The 20964-nt window shown below is 40.1% G+C and overlaps 2 protein-coding genes across 2 annotated transcripts; both read left to right on the plus strand.

The window, feature by feature from the left end:
• The first annotated feature begins 5260 nt into the window (after positions 1 to 5260).
• On the plus strand, positions 5261 to 6217 carry LOC137561822 (olfactory receptor 5A1-like). The gene has a single exon (XM_068273178.1). It carries the CDS (start codon positions 5288 to 5290, stop codon positions 6215 to 6217), a length of 930 nt encoding a protein of 309 aa, XP_068129279.1. The 5' UTR covers positions 5261 to 5287.
• A 13392-nt stretch (positions 6218 to 19609) lies between these two features.
• On the plus strand, positions 19610 to 20533 carry LOC137561823 (olfactory receptor 5B12-like). The gene has a single exon (XM_068273179.1). It carries the CDS (start codon positions 19610 to 19612, stop codon positions 20531 to 20533), a length of 924 nt encoding a protein of 307 aa, XP_068129280.1.
• Positions 20534 to 20964: the final 431 nt, after the last annotated feature.

The raw sequence follows: 20964 nt of genomic DNA on the forward strand, positions 1-20964 counted from the left end.
ATCAAAATTATTTTGAGCATTTTTTTTTGCTTGCTGGTGGTTCAGAAAGCATTTTATTAACAACAAGTTTAAAAATATCACCTTGGAGAAAACTCAGGAAATAGAGGTAAATGCATATGGGCCCCGCTGTGAGAAAAGCTAATTGTATTCATCCACATAGTTCTCTTTGTTAGTTATTGTGAGCCTAGTCTAGGCTCTTCTTATATTATTGTATATTATATATATAATATTATTATATATTATTGTAATCATCACTTGTAGATGTGGATTTGGGGGGAGCAGGTTGCTGATGACTTCCTTCATCACACGAGTCCATACTGTATGCAATTAACTTTTTCTTCTGAGTTTTCTCCTAAGTGATAACTTCTCAATAAAATACCCTTTAAATCACCAGCAAGCAAGAAAATATTTAAAATAGTTGCAACAGTACTTTTTCACCTGCTTTCTGGTACTTGTCAATTAGGATGCTGAAACGTTTTTCTAAATAGAAGATGAAAAAAATTATATCCTTGGAAAAAGCTCAGGAGGTCTTCACACCTCTTGCATCTTTCTTACTTTCTCCCCCTTTCCTTTTTTTTAAAATCTTTTTGCTATTTCTTTGCTTTCCCCATAACGCTGGAGAAGGATGCATTTTTAAACTTTATTGCATTCTTGACAGATTTTGTTTTCTACTATCTGCCTAGTACACACCATACAATTTTCTGTAAGATTTTCTGTTAGATTTATCTACCAGATAGATAATATTCAACATGTTGGAAATTATCTATCTAACCGTCTATCTGCCTAGCAATGAAGCATTGTTCTACTCAGCAGGAGATAACCAGAAGACAATGCACCAGAGATAATGTAATGACCATTCTCTACAGAAAATAATCTAATTACAGAAAATCTTGCAGAGAATCTTACAGAAAAATCTAACAGAAAATTGTATGGTGTGTACAAGGCATTATTTGGCTGAAACATTTATGGTCAGATAAAAACTGGTGATTTGTCAGAGCTTTATAAGTAAAGTTTATAATTATTATTATTGTTGTTGTTGTTATAATAATAATAATAATAATAATAATAATAATAATGTAATTGAAGGAAACCACAAGTCATAGGCCCATATGCAATTTACTTTTTCACCTGAGTTTTCTCCTAGGTGATAATTTTAAACTTGTCAAGAAAATACTCAAAATAATTTTGACAGTACTTTTTCACCAACTTTTTGGTACTTTTTTAGTTGAAAATTGCGGAAAAGTTATTTTAAATCGCAGATGAAAAATTATCTCCTAGGAGCAAACTCAGGTGAAAAGTTGAAATGCATATGGACCCATAGAGAGCGTTTCAGAGGACCTCTTAATATCATCATAATGGACTGACGACCATTCCCATTCCGGGGCAAAAGGGAATAAGGCCAAATAAAAATGAATTGCATATCCAGCAGGTTCACATTCAGGGCAAGTGTGCTCCACTCCTGGGAAGATTGGCAACTGTGCAATGTTTTCCACTTGTGAATAAAAAATATTGTGTTCTGCTTATTGTATACAGAGTTAGAGCCTCTTATGGTTTGAGAGTTAAAAAAAAAGTAGAGAAAAAAAGACAATGGCCCATGTGCTGTTTACTTTTTCTCCTGAGTTTCCTCTTAAAGGGGAACTGAAAAGAGAGGTATATGGAGGCGGTCATGTTTATTTCCTTTTAATCAATACCAGTTGCCTGGCAGCCCTGCTGGTCTATTTCTCTGCAGTAGTATCTGATTAAAACCAGAAACAAGCATGCAGCTAGTCTTGTCAGATCAGACTTACAAGTCTGAACCATTGAAACACCTGATCTGCTGCATGCTTGTTCAGGGGCTATGGCTAATAGTATTAGAGGCAGAGGATCAGCAGGGCTGCCAGGTGACTGGTATTGTCTAAAAGGAAATAAACATGACAGCCTCCATATACCTCTCTCTTCAGTTCCCCTTTAAGCGATATTTTTACACATTCTTATAAATGCCTTTTAACCCACATCCATAATTTTGATAGCATCTTTTCATTTACTTTTTGGTAACCTTTAAATTGCAAAAAGCTGAAAAGTTATTCTAAAAAGAAGTTTAAAATGTATCCCCTAGGAGAAGTCTCAGGAGAAAAAGATAACTGCATATGGGGCCAATGGCCCTTATTAAATTCATTTGCAGAGTGCTGAAAAGTTCTTTTAAAGAGAAGATGAAAAAAAAATGATCTCCAAGGCGAAAAATTTGGAGAAACAGTTAATTGAATAAGGGCCAATGTGATTTTAGCACTCACCAGATTATTTTATCAACAATAGGACACTTTGGAATGCAACAGAGTAACCAAGCAGCTCAGGGTGACCCAAACTACTAGGAATGTATAGGAGGATAAAAAGAACCAAAGAGACCTCCTATTAAAAAAAGCAAAGCTTGGTGTAATTTGCGTTCTTAAAACAGAAGGAAATTTGCAATAATTCAGTTATAAGTGAACATTTGTGGTTACCCACAATGCACCGCTACTAAATATGCAAATTATCCCTTTTCACCCTTGTTAAGCAAAGCAAGCATCCAGAACCACTGGTGTATAGCAAGCCTATAGCTTTAAGTTTTACACAACCATATCAAACCCACATGTGACAGCCTGTTTCGGACTTTTGGTCCTCATCAGTACATGACAGGGATTGCTAGATATGGATTTCAGATAATCTAGTAGCTAACAATGGAAATCACCAAAAGTTGATAACGCATAAATCCACATTGAGAAAATTTGTAAAAAAAATGGTACCAATGGTCTAGCACCATACAAAATAAATGGGATACAGTTGGGAACATCAAACTTGGAGAAGGACTTAGGAGTACTCATCGACAACAAGTTAAATAATCGTACTCAATGTCAAGCCGCTGCAGCTAAAGCGAACAAAATTTTGGGATGCATTAAAAGGGAAATAAAAACTCGAGATGCTAGCATAATATTGCCCCTGTTTAACTCTCTAGTAAGGCCACATCTGGAATATGGAATTCAGTTCTGGGCACCACATTACAAAAAAGATATTGCAGTTTTAGAGCAGGTGCAGAGACGAGCTACAAAATTGATACGTGGGATGGAAGGTCTCGCTTACCAAGAAAGGTTAGATAAACTGGGTTTATTTAGTCTAGAGAAAAGACGCCTTAGAGGAGATCTAATTAACATGTATAAATACATCAGAGGGCAATATAATAGCTTGGCGGATGAGCTTTTTGTCCCTAGGCCTTCTCAAAGGACTAGAGGACATGATCTGTGCATGGAGGAAAAACGTTTTAGCCATTTATTTAGGAAAGGGTTCTTTACAGTAAGAGTGATTAAGATGCGGAATGCATTGCCACAGGAAGTCGTTATGGCAAACTCTATACCTGCATCTAAAGGGGGTTAGATGCTTTTCTTGCGTTGAAAGACATCCATGGCTACAATTACTAGGTAATGCCTAATGATGTTGATCCAGGGATTTTATCTGATTGCTATCTGGAGTCAGGAAGGAATTTTTCCCTTTTGGGGCTAATTGGACCATGCCTTGTAAGGGTTTTTTTTGCCTTCCTCTGGATCAACAGGGGTATGTGGGGGACGGGCTGGAGTTGTACTTTGTACTGGTTGAACTCGATGGACGTATGTCTTTTTTCAACCAAAATAACTATGTAACTATGTAACTATGAATAAAAAACTTTACAAAAAAAAATATATAAAGGAATATGTGAATTTTCCTAAAAATCTTACCAAGCAAATAAGGGCCTTTCTAAGCACTGTATATTCACAAAATCATATCATAAAGATTTAAATAAGTTTAGCTAAAAGTTCAGAAAATAAGATACAATCACACATACCACATGTACATTTGTGTCATTATTCCATATACAGACCACAATAGGTAATATGCAGCTACGCAGTTTGCACTTAACATAAATGTTCAGGTCTGACACACACTCATTTTCTCAAAGGCTTCTAACCCTAAAATAACGCCAATCCTCTATATTATGGTCAGCAGGTCATCATTTAATAATAGATGAAAAGGATGGAGGGACATGACACATTGCTGCATGTAAATAAAGTTAAAATCATCAGCAGAGAGGAATGGCAATGCATCTGAACCCCTTCCCCCATTATAATGGCTAGGTGCTAGGGTTCCTTCCAACAGAATGACCTCATTGTGGTGGAAGGGTCTAGTACGAAATCCTTTGCTTTTAAAGTTGTGTCTTTAAGAAGCTTTGCAGCTATTTTATTGGGTGCTTCTGTAGCTCAAATTTCCCCTCATAGCTGCAATTAACATGAGCGCCTATAGGGGCACCCAAACTTCCACTGAACCTGTTATTTTACATTTATTACATTGTTCTTGCAGTAAAGGTGACATAGATATTGGCAGATTTGCACCTAGGAGGAGGGGTGTTTAGGGTTAGGCATGGGTGGGACATTGGTTAAGGTTAGGCATGCATGTGGGGTCAGTTAGGGTTAGGCATCGATGGTTAGCATTAGGCATTGGTAGTGAGTGGGAGGGGTCATTTGTAAATTGGGTTAGCTTGAGCAGTAAAATATACCGATAGTTTACTATCAGTAAGTATTACTACTGCATAATAGTCAAATATCGGTAATTTTACTGATATTCTACTACCAGCTATATGTATATATAAAACAAATTGTCCCGGTGCCGCTTTTGCATGTAGGCTCCAATAGACCTCTTATGGTGAGCATCTACAACGGGCTTAGGGGTATCCCTCTCAAATGAGGTTCTATTTTAATTGCTCCAAAACTAGAACATTTTTTCCCTGCAGGGGGAATTCAAGTGTTTATTAGATAAGAAAGAAACTGTAATTCCAATAGTATTACAAAAGCTGTATAAAAGATCAGTTTGTAACATTTACAGTAACTTTAAAAGGAACCTGATGTGAGAGGAAAATGATGGCTGCTATTTTATCCTCTGAAAGATACCAGTTGCTGAACTTTCATGCTGATCCTCTGGCTTCAGTAACTGAGTCACACTTGGAACAAGCGTGAAGTCTACAGTCATAATGCCTGATCTGCATACTTGTTCTGGCCCAGTAAATTAGAAGCTATTAACTAATGATCAACACAATAGCTAAGCAACTGGTATCTTTAAAAGGATGGAAGCATCAACAGCCACTGTATTCTTCTCATATATGATTTCCTAAACTTAAGGAATTTAATGATCAAAGACCATAATCATTTCTCTACCAGGAAATGCCTCAGTGGATTAACGCATTTACGGATCAGCTGTTACAGTCCTATAATCGAGTTGCCTTCATACTGCAAGAGGACAGAAGAAGACAATGAGTGACATAAACAAGACCGAGGTGACCACATTTGTGCTATCTGGACTTACCGAAGATGAACATCTTGTCCCGTTCCTCTTTGCCTTCTTTCTGCTTGTCTATCTTGGATGTGTTGTGTTCAACATTGGTATGGTCTTTGTAGTTCTTACAGCCCCCACCCTCCAGACCCCAATGTACCGCTTTCTGGGCTACCTTTCTATGGTCGACATTGTCTATTCCTCAGCTATTACTCCTAAGATGTTGGCCGACTTCACAAGCAAACTGAAGTTAATCTCATTTACAGGCTGTGCGATCCAGTTCTTTTTCTTCGATGCTTTGGGTGTCACTGAAGTCCTTTTACTCTCCATCATGGCATATGATCGATATGCTGCCATCTGCCACCCACTACTTTATGTTTCACTGATGACCTATAAAAAATGCTCAGGTTTGGTTATCTTTGCTTTCTCTATTGGTTTCTTGCAGTCTGTAGTACAAACCTCCTGTATCTTCAGTCTTGACTTCTGTGGACCAAATTACATAGACTCATTTTACTGTGATGTACCTCCACTGCTCAAGCTGGCCTGCTCAAACAGTCTGTTGTGTCATTTTATAACGTTTTTCTTTGTAGGTTCCTGTGCTGGGGGCTCATTGACCACAATCTTGGTATCATATACTCTTATTGTCACTTCCATTCTACAGATAAAGTCTTCTGAGGGCAGAAAGAAGGCTTTCAGTACCTGCTCCTCTCATCTCCTGTGTGTCTCTATATTTTATGGGACTGTTTTCTTCATATACTTGCGACCTCCTGCCAAAGTCCTTGAGAAGCAGGACAAGGCCGCTTCTCTGTTTTACACAGTTATAATACCGATGCTGAACCCTCTTATTTACAGCTTGAGGAACCAGGAAGTAAAGAGGGTGATTAGGGGAGCACTTCGGAAATGTCTCTAATGGAGACAGATGAGTGTCATTATGCCAGTTATTGGTTTAAACAGTTTCTCGTGTTAGTTAGTCTTCTAGATAGTAGAACTGGCAAGGTCTTGAAGTAGAACAAAAGCTGCTAAGTTTTAAACACTTTGGTGCCCCAGGCAAGGCACCATTTGCCTTCCCCAAGCTTGTAAGCAGAAAGACTGTAGCTTACATGAATTAACTTTGCAAGCACCAAAAACAAACTGATAGGTTATACACAAAAAATGATGTTGTTCCCTCAAAATGAATCTTTAAAGGATAAACAGATTACTATCAAGCCAGACAAACAAATATACCACCAGACAAAACTCATGCAACCCACATACGATAACAATACATTTCCAGGATTGATGTGAGGGCATTGTAGCCACTTTGTCAAATGTTATACTATTTAGTATAAACATAGGTCTTTACAGGTTGAGATTTTGGCCTGGAAGTCCAGGAGAGTTGCAATAATTAAATCCCTAAATCAGTTTACAGTTTAACAAAAGTTTGCTTTCTTAAAACAGAAAGAATTTGCGATAATTCAGGTTGGAGTGAGCTTGAGATATCTCCCAGGGCTTCACTGCTGAATATATACTGATCGGAGGCCATTCAGAGGCGGCCTGGTGATGCGCTGATCCCACTTTTTGCGCAATTTTCAATTTTACTTGGTAGCGCGCCAAGGCTATGCATATGCATAGGTAGGATTTAGTTCGTGTTAGGTCCCCTCCCATGGAGGATTGACTTCTTCGCAGTGGGAGGGACGAGTACTTAACAAGTTGCATGCAAGCTGTTACAGGAAACCAACATCCTCCAGTGGTAGACAAGTCATGTGTATGCTCAGTAGGGATGCTCAAATTCGGCTTCGGGAGATATCCAGATTTTTGCTATCCAGATATCTCCCAGTAGCGCTGTGCGGGCTGGGCGGGGGGGTCAAGCTTACCTCTCTGACGTCTTCTTCGGTCGTCCCTCGGCGCCTCCCATGATGCGCTCCATGCGCGTCACATGATTACAAACACTTCCTCCTTCAACCCGGAAGGAGGAAGTGTTTGTAATCAGGTGACCGCCGCTTGGAGCGCATCGTGGGAGGCGCCGAGGGACGACCGAAGAAGACGTCAGAGAGGTAAGCTTGACCCCCCCGCCCAGCCCGCACAGCATTACTGGGAGATATCCGGATAGCAAAAATCCGGATATCTCCCGAAGCCGAATTTGAGCATCCCTGATGCTCAGTGTGTATTTTATCCCATAAGTGGGGCTTGCACTCTTTTGTAGGTAGGCACTCATCTGTTTTTAAGTAGCGCTGTTCATTTCCTTGCTATGTACTATGTTAAGAAGAACAGTGGGAACAAGAGGACATTTTTTTTTCAAAAAGAAAATCAATTTTAAAGTTTCAAAGGAAGTTTCAAAGGAAAAAAGTATACATGTGTAAATGCAGTAAATTTATTAGAATGGAATATAATTCAGTATTTCTTCGTTGCTCTAAAATATTATTTATGGCATATAATATACTAACACAATGTTTTTTTCCCAGTAAAACAGCATTTAAAGGGTTACATCACAGGACTGCATTTTTCTCCTGCAGGGGCAGCCGCATTGGAACTGGTGATTAGCTTATCTTCTGTATAAATTCTTTACTTGATACAATTAAGTAAACATTCTCCTGCTGTGCAGAAACTTATGTTAATGAGTCCTGGAGTGAAGCACAGGTCAGAAATCACTGATGGCTGCATTTAAAACAGAATTACAACAGTTATGAATAAAATGCACCAGCAGCTTTCAAAGTAAATAAACTTAACTTTGGGAATTATAATACTTGTGCACAAAAGCAAATATGATAAATGTATGGGTTATAAAAAGTAGAAAAACACTTTTTTTTTAGTTTTAAACCACTTTAACTCTAATTTACCTCATTTAAATGTATACTATTTTCCTTTGAAACTTTAAAATCCATTTTCTCAAAAACTATAAGGTCTTTTAGATTTTTTCCTCTTGTTCCCACTAGTCTACTTAAAGAGGAACTCCAGCCTAAACAAACATACTGTCATTAAGTTACATTAGTAATGTTAATTAAAATAGATAGGTAATATAATCTCTTACCCACACTGTTTTAAAAGAACAGGCAAATGTTTGATTTCATGATGGCAGACATCTTTTTGGTTGAAAGGAGGTGACAGGGAGTATGAGACACAGTTCCAACTGTCCTGTGTCCTGGGCACCTCTCCCAGTTGCCAGGCAACGTGAATAACAACATAGGAAATCCCATCATGCTCTGCACAGCATCAGGGAAAAAAAGCCCAGGCTTTTTTTCTTTGATGGGTGGAGCTTGGGTAAAAATTCAGCTAAAAATGATGCTTTGCTAAGAAAATCAAAGTTCTGATGCTGAGAAACTGTTAAAGAAACACCAAGCCTTTTTAGTTCTGCTGAGTAGGTTTTTAGTACGGAGGTTCACTTTAACATATCATGCAAATTTGGTGTTTATATCATGTAAAAGGGCTTTGCTATTAACCGCTAAAGATGGCAGGTTTTCAGGGAGTAATCACGGCCGTGATCACGGCTAAATCTGTGATCAGGAGCCAGATTTGGACCACGATCACGGGTGCATTCGGAACTGAATACGTGATCAAGAGGTGATCACGAATTCAGAATCTGACCTCGTAATCAGGAAAAACAGGTTCGTGATCACAGGTAACCCGTGATCACAAGGCCGTGGAGAGCAACACTGCTTTTCAATTAAAAAAGTACTAAAAAAAAGTAGACCAAAAAGTACTGTCAAATTTATTTTAAGTATTTTCTTGCTTGCTGGTGGTTTAAAAAGCATTTTATTGACAATTGTGAAAATATTACCTTAGAGAAAAAGTTAATTGCATATGGGCAATGGAGTTCTTTTCAACATCTCTCCAAATACCCTTCCAGGCTGGAGGTGATATCTCTCTCACCGTAGTATGTTTCCATCTCATTAGGTACTGGTAGTTATGTTTATGGTCTTGTTCTTCTGCTGGGCTAGCCAGTATCTGATAAATATCTGAGATTAGACCCTTACTACCTGATCGCTCAAAAGCAGGCTTATCACCCGAATGACAGTCTGTACACACGCCCGATTTGGCGTGCGGACGACTGAACGAAGGGACGTTCAAACGACCCGTCGTTCGCAAAAATCCGCCGTGTGTATGGGCCTTAAAGGTAGCCATATATCAGGTGATGATGGGCCGATTCAACCAAGAGATAAATCTCTCTCTGTTCAAATCTGATTAGAGAGAGATCTGTTGGCACTGCAGGCCGATTCCTGATTGATTTCAGCATGAAATCTCTTGGGAATTTGTCAGAGTCCGCCGCATCCTCCGCCTTGCCAGTGTTTCCCTGCTGTATAAATGTACATGTATGTGTGTATTTATACATTATTTGTCCTGTGTTGCGGTGCCCATCTGTTATCCGAATCCGCCGCTCTTCCATTAGCCCTGTACATGCCGCTAGCTGGACGCATGTGTAACGTTACACATGCGCCGCATGCTATGCCCTGGCAGCGCGTATGTAGCTAATGGAAGAGTGGTGGATTCAGAAGACGGATGGGCATTGTGACACAGGACAGGTAATTTACTAATGCATGCATTGATGCACACACATGTACATTTATACACTGGGAGAACAGCGTCGGGGTTTCATTGCATTCGTCGCTTGTCTCAATATCGCTCGCCACAAATCCGACCATGACAAACCCGACATCTTGCAGCATGTCCCAAAATTGGTCACATCATGAACCAGGTATGCACTTAACGGGACCAATTTTCATCCAATTCGATAATAATTCGCTAGACATATGGGTATGTTTAGATAGTAAATTATATTGTTCCTGTATAGTTTTGAAGGCTGTGTTTCCATCTACTATATGTCCCATTTGAAAGAGGTTTTTCTCTATCCAAGGTTCTACCATACCTCTCTCCACGCTGCTAGGGATGGATGGGTTCAATAAAAAAGGTGTCATCATGGAAGCGACTGATATTAGACCATATTATGCTTGATATCTATTCCATATATTTCTTGAAAACCTCATAGTGTACAATAAATCCCAATCCCTAAAATCTATTACCTTTTCCCATATTCAATTACCTAGATGCACTGGTATTAGCCATAGATTTTCTATCTCTGTCCATCTATTGTGGGCCAGCAGAGTAGACCTAAATCACAAATTCTAAAATAAAATAAAAAATAATGCATCTGAACTAATTGGCTTGTTTATAATTCACATTAGTAATTTATGTGTAATTTCCAGCAATCATGTGTCCTCTCTGGAGCTGGTGGTGAGGATTCCCCCGAGTATTCTGTGCTAATATAGACACAGATCCTGGCAGAGACGAGGCCTGATGCTGCTGTGTGTGTCACTGGCTTTGTCACAGGTAAGAGGGACACATCTCCATCCTTATATCACCCCCCAACCTCCAGCGCATTAACCTAAATATTCAGAAAGGATACAGAGATGAGGAGCCCAATATTATTGTGTCTGAACAGTCTATGAAGAATCAGGAGATCCTCACAATATGAATTAAATTCAAAATAAAAGTGTATATTATTATTATTATTATTTTTATTTAGGGTATTATTTCATTTTTTCCCTCCCTGCTATTATTTCTACTACTACATGGACAATCTTCTCTGCCAGACACAAATGTTGCCTTTTTTATGTTAAACCTTTAGAATGTTGAATAAAAAAAACCTTTTTTTTACATTTTTTTTAATACTGCTTTTAAAACGTTTTCTTCGCTCTCCTTATACTTTTTAATCCTGCCCCTGATGATAGCTTTTCTCAGCGACTTTATTACTTCACTCCATTTATCCACATTTGGCCTCAATTCACTAAGCTTTATCAAACACTTTATCAAACATTTGATAATTTACCTCATGGGTAAAATCCAATATTGAATTCACTAAGTTGTTATATATTTATCTAATGTTTTATCGATAAAACGTTCAATAAATCTATAACATCTTAGTGCATTCAAAATTAGATTTTACCCATGAGGTAAATTATTAAACGTTTGATAAAGTGTTTGATAAAGCTTAGTGAATTGAGGCCTTTGTCTTCCTGGTTTGTGCTATGTTTCATCTGCTTGAAGTTGTGAATGTGTATTTGAGATAGTAGTCAGAGATGTTTTCAACCTTGCCCAGCAGCATGGAAATCTTTTCTGTCTCTTAAAGCGGACTTAAAACAAACATTTTTTTTAATTAAAAATATTTAGTTGCAGCACTCTGACTCATACAAAGATAAATAAACACTCCTTCAAGCTTATGAGCATTTCAGTGCATGGTTTTCACCCTTCTCTTTTCATAACTAGGGTTATACAGGTGGCAGCCATTACTTCTGAGCTTAGTAGGAGGTTTTAGATCATGGGTCTGTTTGTCATCAGCTACCCTCCCTCACAGGGGTGTCGTCTATGTGAAATCTCACACAAGCTGAGATCACCTCCCCTGTGACATCATCAGTAGCAGCCTGTGTTTTGTTATTGTTTTTTATCTCCTCCACCAGTTTGCCGGAAAATCCCGGCAATATGAAAGGAAGGGAGGGGTTCCTCCAATAAATGTAAAATATTTTATATTTGTCATCATGCAGCTCAAAAAAGGCTGCTATTTATCACTATAATTTAGAAAGTAGATTTTATTTCTGAAATCTTGTATTTTTAATTTGGGTCCACTTTAAGCATCAGTAGGAGTCTAGCTAGGCCAGTGGAGCAAGGACTGTAGGAGGTATTCTAATAGACTTGGAGGCAGTGATTGCAAATTTCCAGGTGGGAATTTTTCTCCTTCCCCTGAAAAAAGTATGATGGGGCTGCTCTACCATGGAACAAATCATGAAACAAGTTAACATTTCTGGTGTTTAATCTTTTGAATAAAAATACTGAACCTATTTCTATGAGTATACAGTGTGTATGTGTTCTATATGGCAAACCCAGCAACTACTTCAGTTAAGAAGACAATTTATAGGTTGTTACTTTGGATTATACTGCATATACATTAAAGATAAGTGTCTCCTAGATGCATAAAACTTTCACCTAATAGACAATTTGTTACAGTCCATGTTTGGGGTTTACAGTACTTGGGTCCTTCGGGGCTCTCCAAACTTTAGTAATTTACCGCATGTTTTGTGTTTCTATTCTTTCTTTTGCAAACCTGTAACTGGGATTACAGCAAACTGTATTTTGCATTTCTTAATTTTAAAAAAAGGGTATTAAAATATTTTGTTTCAGGAAATGAAGAAAATAAATAAAAACCCTCAAGAATCCTTATTCAATTCACTTTTTCTCCAAAGTTTTCTCCTAGGTGATATATTTTCATACCTTATCAATACATTTCTGTGTAAGGCCTCGTTCACATCTGCTGCGCTGAAAAACGTGTTAAAGCGCATGGTAAAAAACGCATGCGCTTGTGCGCGCTTTAGTCCGCGTTTCTATGCGTTGCGCTGCGCTTCTTTAAAGCACGTTTTGCTTACTGTAGCAGCAGCAGTTGTCAATAAAACTTTGTTTTTGTATGTAAATGTATTTTTTTCTCCAATTAGGGGTAAAAAACGCATGCGCTTCTATGCGCTTGTACGCGCTGCTATGCGCTAAAAAAGCGGACCCATTCACTTGCATTGCTGTGCGCTTTACAGCTCAGCGCACAGAAATGCATGCAACACTACGTTTCTGTAACGCTGCTCAGCGCAGCGCATAGATGTGAACCAGCTACATTAGTTTCATGGGAATATCAATACCTTGCTGATCGCACAGGGCAGTGCGCTGTGGAAAGCGCACAGAAACGGCCCTGATGTGAACGAGGCCTAAGCCATCAGCAAGCAAGAAAATACTCAGAAGAATCTTGATAGTACCGTTTCACTTACTTTTTGGTACTTTTTCAATTGCAGAGAGCTAAAAATGTATTTTAACCAGAACATGAACAATTATTTCCTATGAGAAAACTTAGAGTAAATTATTGGGGATAGCCACTTCTACATTAACAATTGTTTTTGTTATGTTATTTTGACTACGGTTCCTCTTCAACCAATTCACCACTAAGGGTTTTTTTTCCCCTTAACCACTTGAGGAACGTGGGCTTTATCCCCCTTAAAGAGACACTGAAGCGAAAAAAAAAAATATGATATAGTGAATTGGTTGTGTACTATGAATAATTACTAGAAGAGTAGCAGCAATGAAAGTATTCTCATACTTTTATTTTCAGGTATATAGTGTTTTTTCTAACATTGCATCATTCTATATTATGTGCAGATTACACAACACTCAGCATTCAAAATGAGTCTTTCAGAGCAGTTTGTGAAGTAATGACCTCTCCTCTAGCAGAGGAAAAGAAAACAGTTCACTTACAGTTGAGATAATAAAAAATCAGATAACAGCCCTCTCCATAACTAAGACTTAGTCGGAGAGTTAATGGCTTGTTTGCATAGAGATAACAACTGGAGTTTCTTAACTCTTCCTGTACTGGAAACAATTAGACTGATGTATCTGAACTTAATGTTTTATTTCTTAGCTGTACTACACATACAAATCATAATTTTTTTTTCGCTTCAGTGTCTCTTTAAAGACCAGGCACTTTTTTTCCATTCAGACCACTGCAGCTTTCACGGTTTATTGCTTGCTCATACAACCTACCACCTAAATGAATTTTGGCTCCTTTTCTTGTCACTAATAAAGCTTTCTTTTGGTACTTTTATTATATTCATCAAAAAAGACATTAATTTTGTCAAAAAAATGATTTTTTTAACTTTCTGTGCTGACATTTTTCAAATAAAGTAAAATTTCTGTATACATGCAGCACGAAAAATGTGGACAAACATGTTTTTGATAAAAAAAAAAACTCATTCAGCCTATATTTATTGGTTTGGGTAAAAGTTATAGTGTTTACAAACTATGGTGCAAAAAGTGAATTTTCCCATTTTCCAGCATCTCTGACTTTTCTGACCCCCTGTCATGTTTCATGAAGGGCTAGAATTCCAGGAGAGTATAAATACCCCCCAAATGACCCCATTTTGGAAAGAAGACATCCCAAAGTATTCACTGAGAGGCATAGTGAGTTCATAGAAGATATTATTTTTTGTCACAAATAAGCGGAAAATGACACTTGCGGAAAAGTTTCCATTTCTTCTAACTTGCGACAAAAAAAAAGATGAAATCTGCCACGGACTCACCATGCCCCTCTCTGAATACCTTGAAGTGTCTACTTTCCAAAATGGGGTCATTTGTGGGGTGTGTTTACTATCCTGACATTTTGGGGGGTGCTAAATTGTAAGCACCCCTGTAAAGCCTAAAGGTGCTCATTGGACTTTGGACCCCTTAGCGCAGTAAGGCTGCAAAAAAGTGCCACACATGTGGTATTGCCGTACTCAAGAGAAGTAGTATAATGTGTTTTGGGGTGTATTTTTACACATACCCATGCTGGGTGGGAGAAATATCTCTGTAAATGACAATTGCTTGATTTTTTTTTACACACAATTGTCCATTTACAGATATTTCTCCCACTCAGCATGGGTATGTGTAAAAATACACCCCAAAACACATTATACTACTTCTCCTGAGTACGGCGATACCACATGTGTGGCACGTTTTTGCACCCTAACTGCGCTAAGGGGCCCAAAGTCCAATGAGTACCTTTAGGATTTCACAGGTCATTTTTGTTTCAAGACTACTCCTCACGGTTTAGGGCCCCTAAAATGCCAGGGCAGTATAGGAACCCCACTAATGACCCCATTTTAGAAAGAAGACACCCCAAGGTATTTGTCACAAGTTAGTGGAAATTGATTTTAATTGTTTTTTTTCACAAAGTGTCATTTTCCACTAACTTGTGACAAAAAATAAAATCTTCTATGAACTCACCATACTCCTAACGGAATACCTTTGGGTGTCTTCTTTCTAAAATGGGGTCATTTGTGGGGTTCCTATACTGTCCTGGCATTTTAGGGGCCCTAAACCGTGAGGAGTAGTCTTGAAACCAAATGTCGCAAAATGACCTGTGAAATCCTAAAGGTACTCATTGGACTTTGGGCCCCTTAGCGTACTTAGGCTGCAAAAAAGTGCCACACATGTGGTACCGCCGTACTCAGGAGAAGTAGTATAATGTTTTTTGGGGTGTATTTTTACACATACCCATGCTGGGTGGGAGAAATATCTCTGTAAATGACAATTGTTTGATTTTTTTTACACACAATTGTCCATTTACAGAGATATTTCTCCCACCCAGCATGGGTATGTGTAAAAATACACCCCAAAAAACATTATACTACTTTTCTTGAGTACGGCGGTACCACATGTGTGACACTTTTTTGCAGCCTAGGTGCGCTAAGGGGCCCAACTTCCTATTCACAGGTCATTTTGAGGCATTTGTTTTCTAGACTACTCCTCACGGTTTAGGGCCCCTAAAATGCCACGGCAGTATAGGAACCCCACAAGTGACCCCATTTTAGAAAGAAGACAACCCAAGGTATTCCGTTAGGTGTATGGAGAGTTCATAGAAGATTTTATTTTTTGTCACAAGTTAGTGAAAAATGACACTTTGTGAAAAAAAACCAATAAAAATCAATTTCCGCTAACTTTTGACAAAAATTAAAATCTTCTATGAACTCGTCATACACCTAACAGAATATATTGGGGTGTCTTTTTTCTAAAATGGGGTCACTTTGTGTGGTTCCTATACCGCCCTGGCATTTTATGGGCCCAAAACCGTGAGTAGTCTGGAAACCAAATGCCTCAAAATGACTGTTCAGGGGTATAAGCATCTGCAAATTTTGATGACAGGTGGTCTATGAGGGGGCGAATTTTGTGGAACTGGTCATAAGCAGGATGGCCTCTTAGATGACATGTTGTATTGGGCCTGATCTGATGGATAAGAGTGCTAGGGGGGTGACAGGAGGTGATTGATGGGTGTCTCAGGGGGTGATTAGAGGGGAAAATAGATGCAATCAATGCACTGGGGAGGTGATCGGAAGGGGGTCTGAAGGGGATCTGAGGGTTTGGCCGAGTGATCAGGAGCCCACACGGGGCAAATTAGGGCCTGATCTGATGGGTAAGTGTGCTAGGGGGTGACAGGAGGTGATTGATGGGTGTCTCAAGGTGTGATTAGAGGGGGGAATAGATGCAAGCAATGCACTGGCGAGGTGGTCAGGGCTGGGGTCTGAGGGTGTTCTGAGGGTGTGGGCAGGTGATTGAGTGCCCTAGGGGCAGATAGGGGTCTAATCTGATAGGTAGCAGTGACAGGGGGTGATTGATGGGTAATTAGTGGGTGTTTAGGGTAGAGAACAGATGTAAACACTGCACTTGGGAGGTGATCTGACGTCGGATCTGCGGGCGATCTATTGGTGTGGGTGGGTGATCAGATTTCCCGCAAGGGGCAGGTTAGGGGCTGATTGATGGGTGGCAGTGACAGGGGGTGATTGATGGGTAGCAGTGACAGGGGGTGATTGATGGGTGATTGACAGGTGATCAGTGGGTTATTACAGGGAAGAACAGATGTAAATATTGCACTGGCGAATTGATAAGGGGGGGGTCTGAGGACAATCTGAGTGTGTAGGCGGGTGATTGGGTGCCCGCAAGGGGCAGATTAGGGTCTGATCTGATGGGTAACAGTGACAGGTGGTGATAGGGGGTGATTGATGGGTGATTGATGGGTAATTAGTGGGTGTTTAGGGTAGAGAACAGATGTAAACACTGCACTTGGGAGGTGATCTGACGTCGGATCTGCGGGCGATCTATTGGTGTGGGTGATCAGATTGCCCGCAAGGGGCAGGTTAGGGGCTGATTAATGGGTGGCAGTGACAGGGGGTGATTGATGGGTGATTGATGGGTGATTGACAGGTGATTGACGGGTGATCAGGGGGATAGACGCATACAGTACACGGGGAGGGGGGGGTCTGGGGAGAATCTGAGGGGTGGGGGGTGATCAGGGGGGGCAGGGGGGATAAAAAAAAAATAGCGTTGACAGATAGTGACAGGGAGTGATTGATGGGTGATTAGGGGGGTGATTGGGTGCAAACAGGGGTCTGGGGGGTGGGCAGGGGGGGGGGGGGTCTGAGGGGTGCTGTGGGCGATCTGGGGCAGGGGGGGGGGGGAAATCAGTGTGCTTGGGTGCGACATAGAGTGGCTGCAGCCTGCCCTGGTGGTCCCTCGGACATTGGGACCACCAGGGCAGGAGGCAGCCTGTATAATACACTTTGTAAACATTACAAAGTGTATTGTACACTTTGTATGCGGCAATCCGGGTGCTAGTAACCCGCCGGCGCTTCCGAACGGTCGGCGGGTTACAGCGTGAGGTGGGCGGAGCCAGTCCCCGGCGGCCGAACGCGTCACGAATGGCGCGATCGCGCCGCCCATGCCCGTAAAAGGACCGCCGCCAAAATTTAAAATATTTCCCTAATACAATGCATGGCGACAATATTTTATTTGGAATTAAAGATGTATTTTTTCTGTTTTGTGTCCATCACTAATTAAATGCCCATATATTCAAAATTAACAGTAATATACCCTCAAGACATACAGACTAAAAAAAAGTTCAGTCCCTAAGGTAACTATTTATGTATTTTTTAATTGTCTATTTTTTTTTTACATGTAAATGTGTTTATGTGTAACTATGGGAGAGTGGGGGAGGTAAGGGGTTAATTTCAATGGTATATGTATGTGTATTTTATTTAAAAAAAATGTATGTACCGTGTTTACCAGAAAGTAAGATACTGTCTTGTATTAATTTTTGCTCCAAAACATGTGCTAGGGCTTATTTTCAGAGGATGTCTTGTTTTTGGGGAAACACCGGTAGTTTTCCTGTATACAATATATATACTGCATGCCATTCTGAAACAAGGAGCATGCACAGAGCGTGTGGGGAAACACATTAGGTGTAATTTTATTATTTGGCCACAAGATGTCCACACAAATTTTCTTCCTGCGTGCACTGTTAGTACGGGAGCAGAAGTAATGTGTTTAAAGTGTAACTTGTTTTTTACAATGACCGCAGGAATCTCATTGATGCCGGCGATCATTGACATGTGGACCTAGATAATAATAATATAATACTCCTTTTTTTGTATGGCACTTTTCTCCTGTCAGACTCAAAGCATTTACGAGGCAGCCACTAGCGCACACTCAGTAGGCAGTAGCAGTGTTAGGGAGTCTTGCCCAAAGAACTCCTTACTGAATAGGTGCTGGCTTACTGAATAGGAAGAGCCGAGATTCCCCCCCCCCCCCCCGTGTCAGAGGCAGAGCCGTTAACCATTGCACTATCCAGCCACTCCTTACACTATCCATTTACTCCACTCCAACTGCATTCCCATTCACATTGATCTCCCTAGAGTCCCTACTAATGGGCAGCGATGAGATTGCGCACGGGAGAGCATGAGTGAGTGCAAGCACGCACAGCAGTGATTGTGGCGCGATACAAATATCTACGCCCCTGAGGCTAAGATTACGTTTTTAGGAGTGTAGATATACCATTCAGAGCAATAATTGGTTGAGAGAAAAGGGGAATTAAACAAGACCCAAAACATATATGTACACCACTGGTGAGCTGAGTGCATGGTGAGCCGAATGATGACTTACTCAAGTCCACGGCAGCATAAAATACTATACCCCTTCCAAGTCATCTCCAACTTGGAGGGAGGTGTAATTTGGGGTTTGGTGATCGTCGGATTGCCAAAGTTACCATAACGCACCCCACGCGGTATAACATTACTGCTATGGGGCGCATAGTTTCGGTATATACCACCTGCTTCGCCAATGTCAGATGAAAGTCCTTTATACATGTAGTGTTGTCCTAAATAATTAAAGCCCACGTTAGGGGAAAGCAATGTTTTTTTTTTGTCCCTGTCCTTGATACAGAGATCACCCCACCCCCAATCAAAAAAGGAAGTGAGCAAAATTTCCCAGACAACAATAAAAACTATAGTGAAGTTCCAAACTTTCTCCAAAACTTTTGAAACTAAAATACTTTCTTTCCAGGAGGACTTTCTATAAGCCCTTCAGAAGAATGAAACGGCAATGAAGATATTTACAGTTCTATGAAATATTAGCTAGGACCATGACACTTTGAAGGCAACCTGATGGGATCTCTCTCCCTATAAAAGCTCCAATTTTATAGCTTTTTATAAAGTGCCAGTTGCCCAACTGTGATTGCAGATCTTCCAGTTTCAGTCATTTCTGACTTGCACCTGTAGACTTAGAACACATATATATATTTGTTCTGGGTCAGTTATTTAGAACTATAAGCAGCAGATCAGCACAGCGGTCAGAGAATTGGTATTTTTTACAGGGAAGGCTGGTTTCCTGAAGTTAAAGATACCATTAGATATCAAAGATTTTAGATATTTACAAAAAAACTGTAAAAAAAAAAAAGATAAGTTGAATTTATTCTGCAAGAGGATAGAAGAAGACAATGATTAACATAAATAAGACCAAAGTGACCAAATTCGTCCTTTCTGGACTTACAAATGATGACGAGCTTGTCCCGTTCCTTTTCATCCTCTTCCTGCTTATCTATCTAGTGTGTGTTTTGTTCAACTTTGGCATGATCTTTGCAGTCGTTACAGCCCCCACCCTACGGACCCCGATGTACCACTTTCTTGGCTACCTCTCTTTGGTGGACCTGGCATATTCCTCTGTTGTCACTCCTAAGATGTTAGCTGACCTCTTAAGCAAAGTGAAACTAATCTCTTTTACAGGATGTGTGACCCAGTTCTTTTTCTTTGATGCTCTGGCTGTTACTGAAGCCCTTTTACTCTCCACCATGTCCTATGATCGATATGCCGCTATCTGCCACCCTCTACATTATGTTTTTGTGATGACCAATAATAAAAGCTCAGGTCTGATTCTCCTTTCCTTCTCTATGGGCTTCTTACAATCTGTAGCACAAACCAGCTGTGTCTTCAATCTTGACTTCTGTGGACCAAATTACGTAGACAGCTTCTACTGTGATGTACCTCCACTGCTGAAGCTGGCTTGCTCCAACAGTCTGGGGTGTCATTATGTAACATTCTTCTTTGTAAGTTCTTGTGGCATGGGTTCGTTGACCATGATTTTGGTGTCGTATAGTTTTATTGCCTCTTCCATCCTAAAGATAAAAACTACCAGGGGCAGAAATAAGGCTTTCAGTACCTGCTCCTCCCATCTTATATGTGTCTCCATATTCTATGGAACTGTTTTCTTCATTTACTTGCGACCTCCTGCCAAAATCCTTGAGGAACAGGACAAGGCAGCTTCTATATTCTACACTGTCGTAATACCGATGCTGAACCCTCTTATTTACAGCTTAAGGAACCAAGAAGTAAAGAGGGCAATCAAGGGAGCTCTTCCTGTTTGAAAATGACTCTGGCTGCCTATCATACACAGTTCACCATCCCAAGTAAAACCTCCCTTCTCTAAGGATCTTTTCTTTTATTAACTATAGTCACCTCTCTCTACTCCTACTCATAGGACTTCTCACGGGCCTCTACCCTCCTCTGGAATTTTCTTTCACACTCTGTTCTTTCAGGGACAATTTGAAAGCATAAAATGATTGTGCCCAGGATCTACATTGAGGGAAATAGGTACTTGATCCTCTGTTGATTTGACCAGTGACCAGCTAGCCAGGTATAGGCCGGTTGACCAAGAAACAGATCACTCTTTAATTTGATCAGAAAAAGATCTGTTGCCTGCCCATGCAGTGTAAAATCTTACTTATCCCACTGCCGTAACCCCAGGCTGCTACGATGGGGCGTGAGTATCACATGGTACGGGTGTGACGTCACACAC

The sequence above is a fragment of the Hyperolius riggenbachi genome, chromosome 3, assembly GCF_040937935.1.
Source record: "Hyperolius riggenbachi isolate aHypRig1 chromosome 3, aHypRig1.pri, whole genome shotgun sequence".
In the NCBI taxonomy this organism is placed as follows: Eukaryota; Metazoa; Chordata; class Amphibia; order Anura; family Hyperoliidae; genus Hyperolius; species Hyperolius riggenbachi.

Bases quoted from the DNA above. Each gene is read 5' to 3' on its own strand.
- LOC137561822 (XM_068273178.1), top strand. From the start codon at position 5,288: ATGAGTGACATAAACAAGACCGAGGTGACCACATTTGTGCTATCTGGA.
- LOC137561823 (XM_068273179.1), top strand. From the start codon at position 19,610: ATGATTAACATAAATAAGACCAAAGTGACCAAATTCGTCCTTTCTGGA.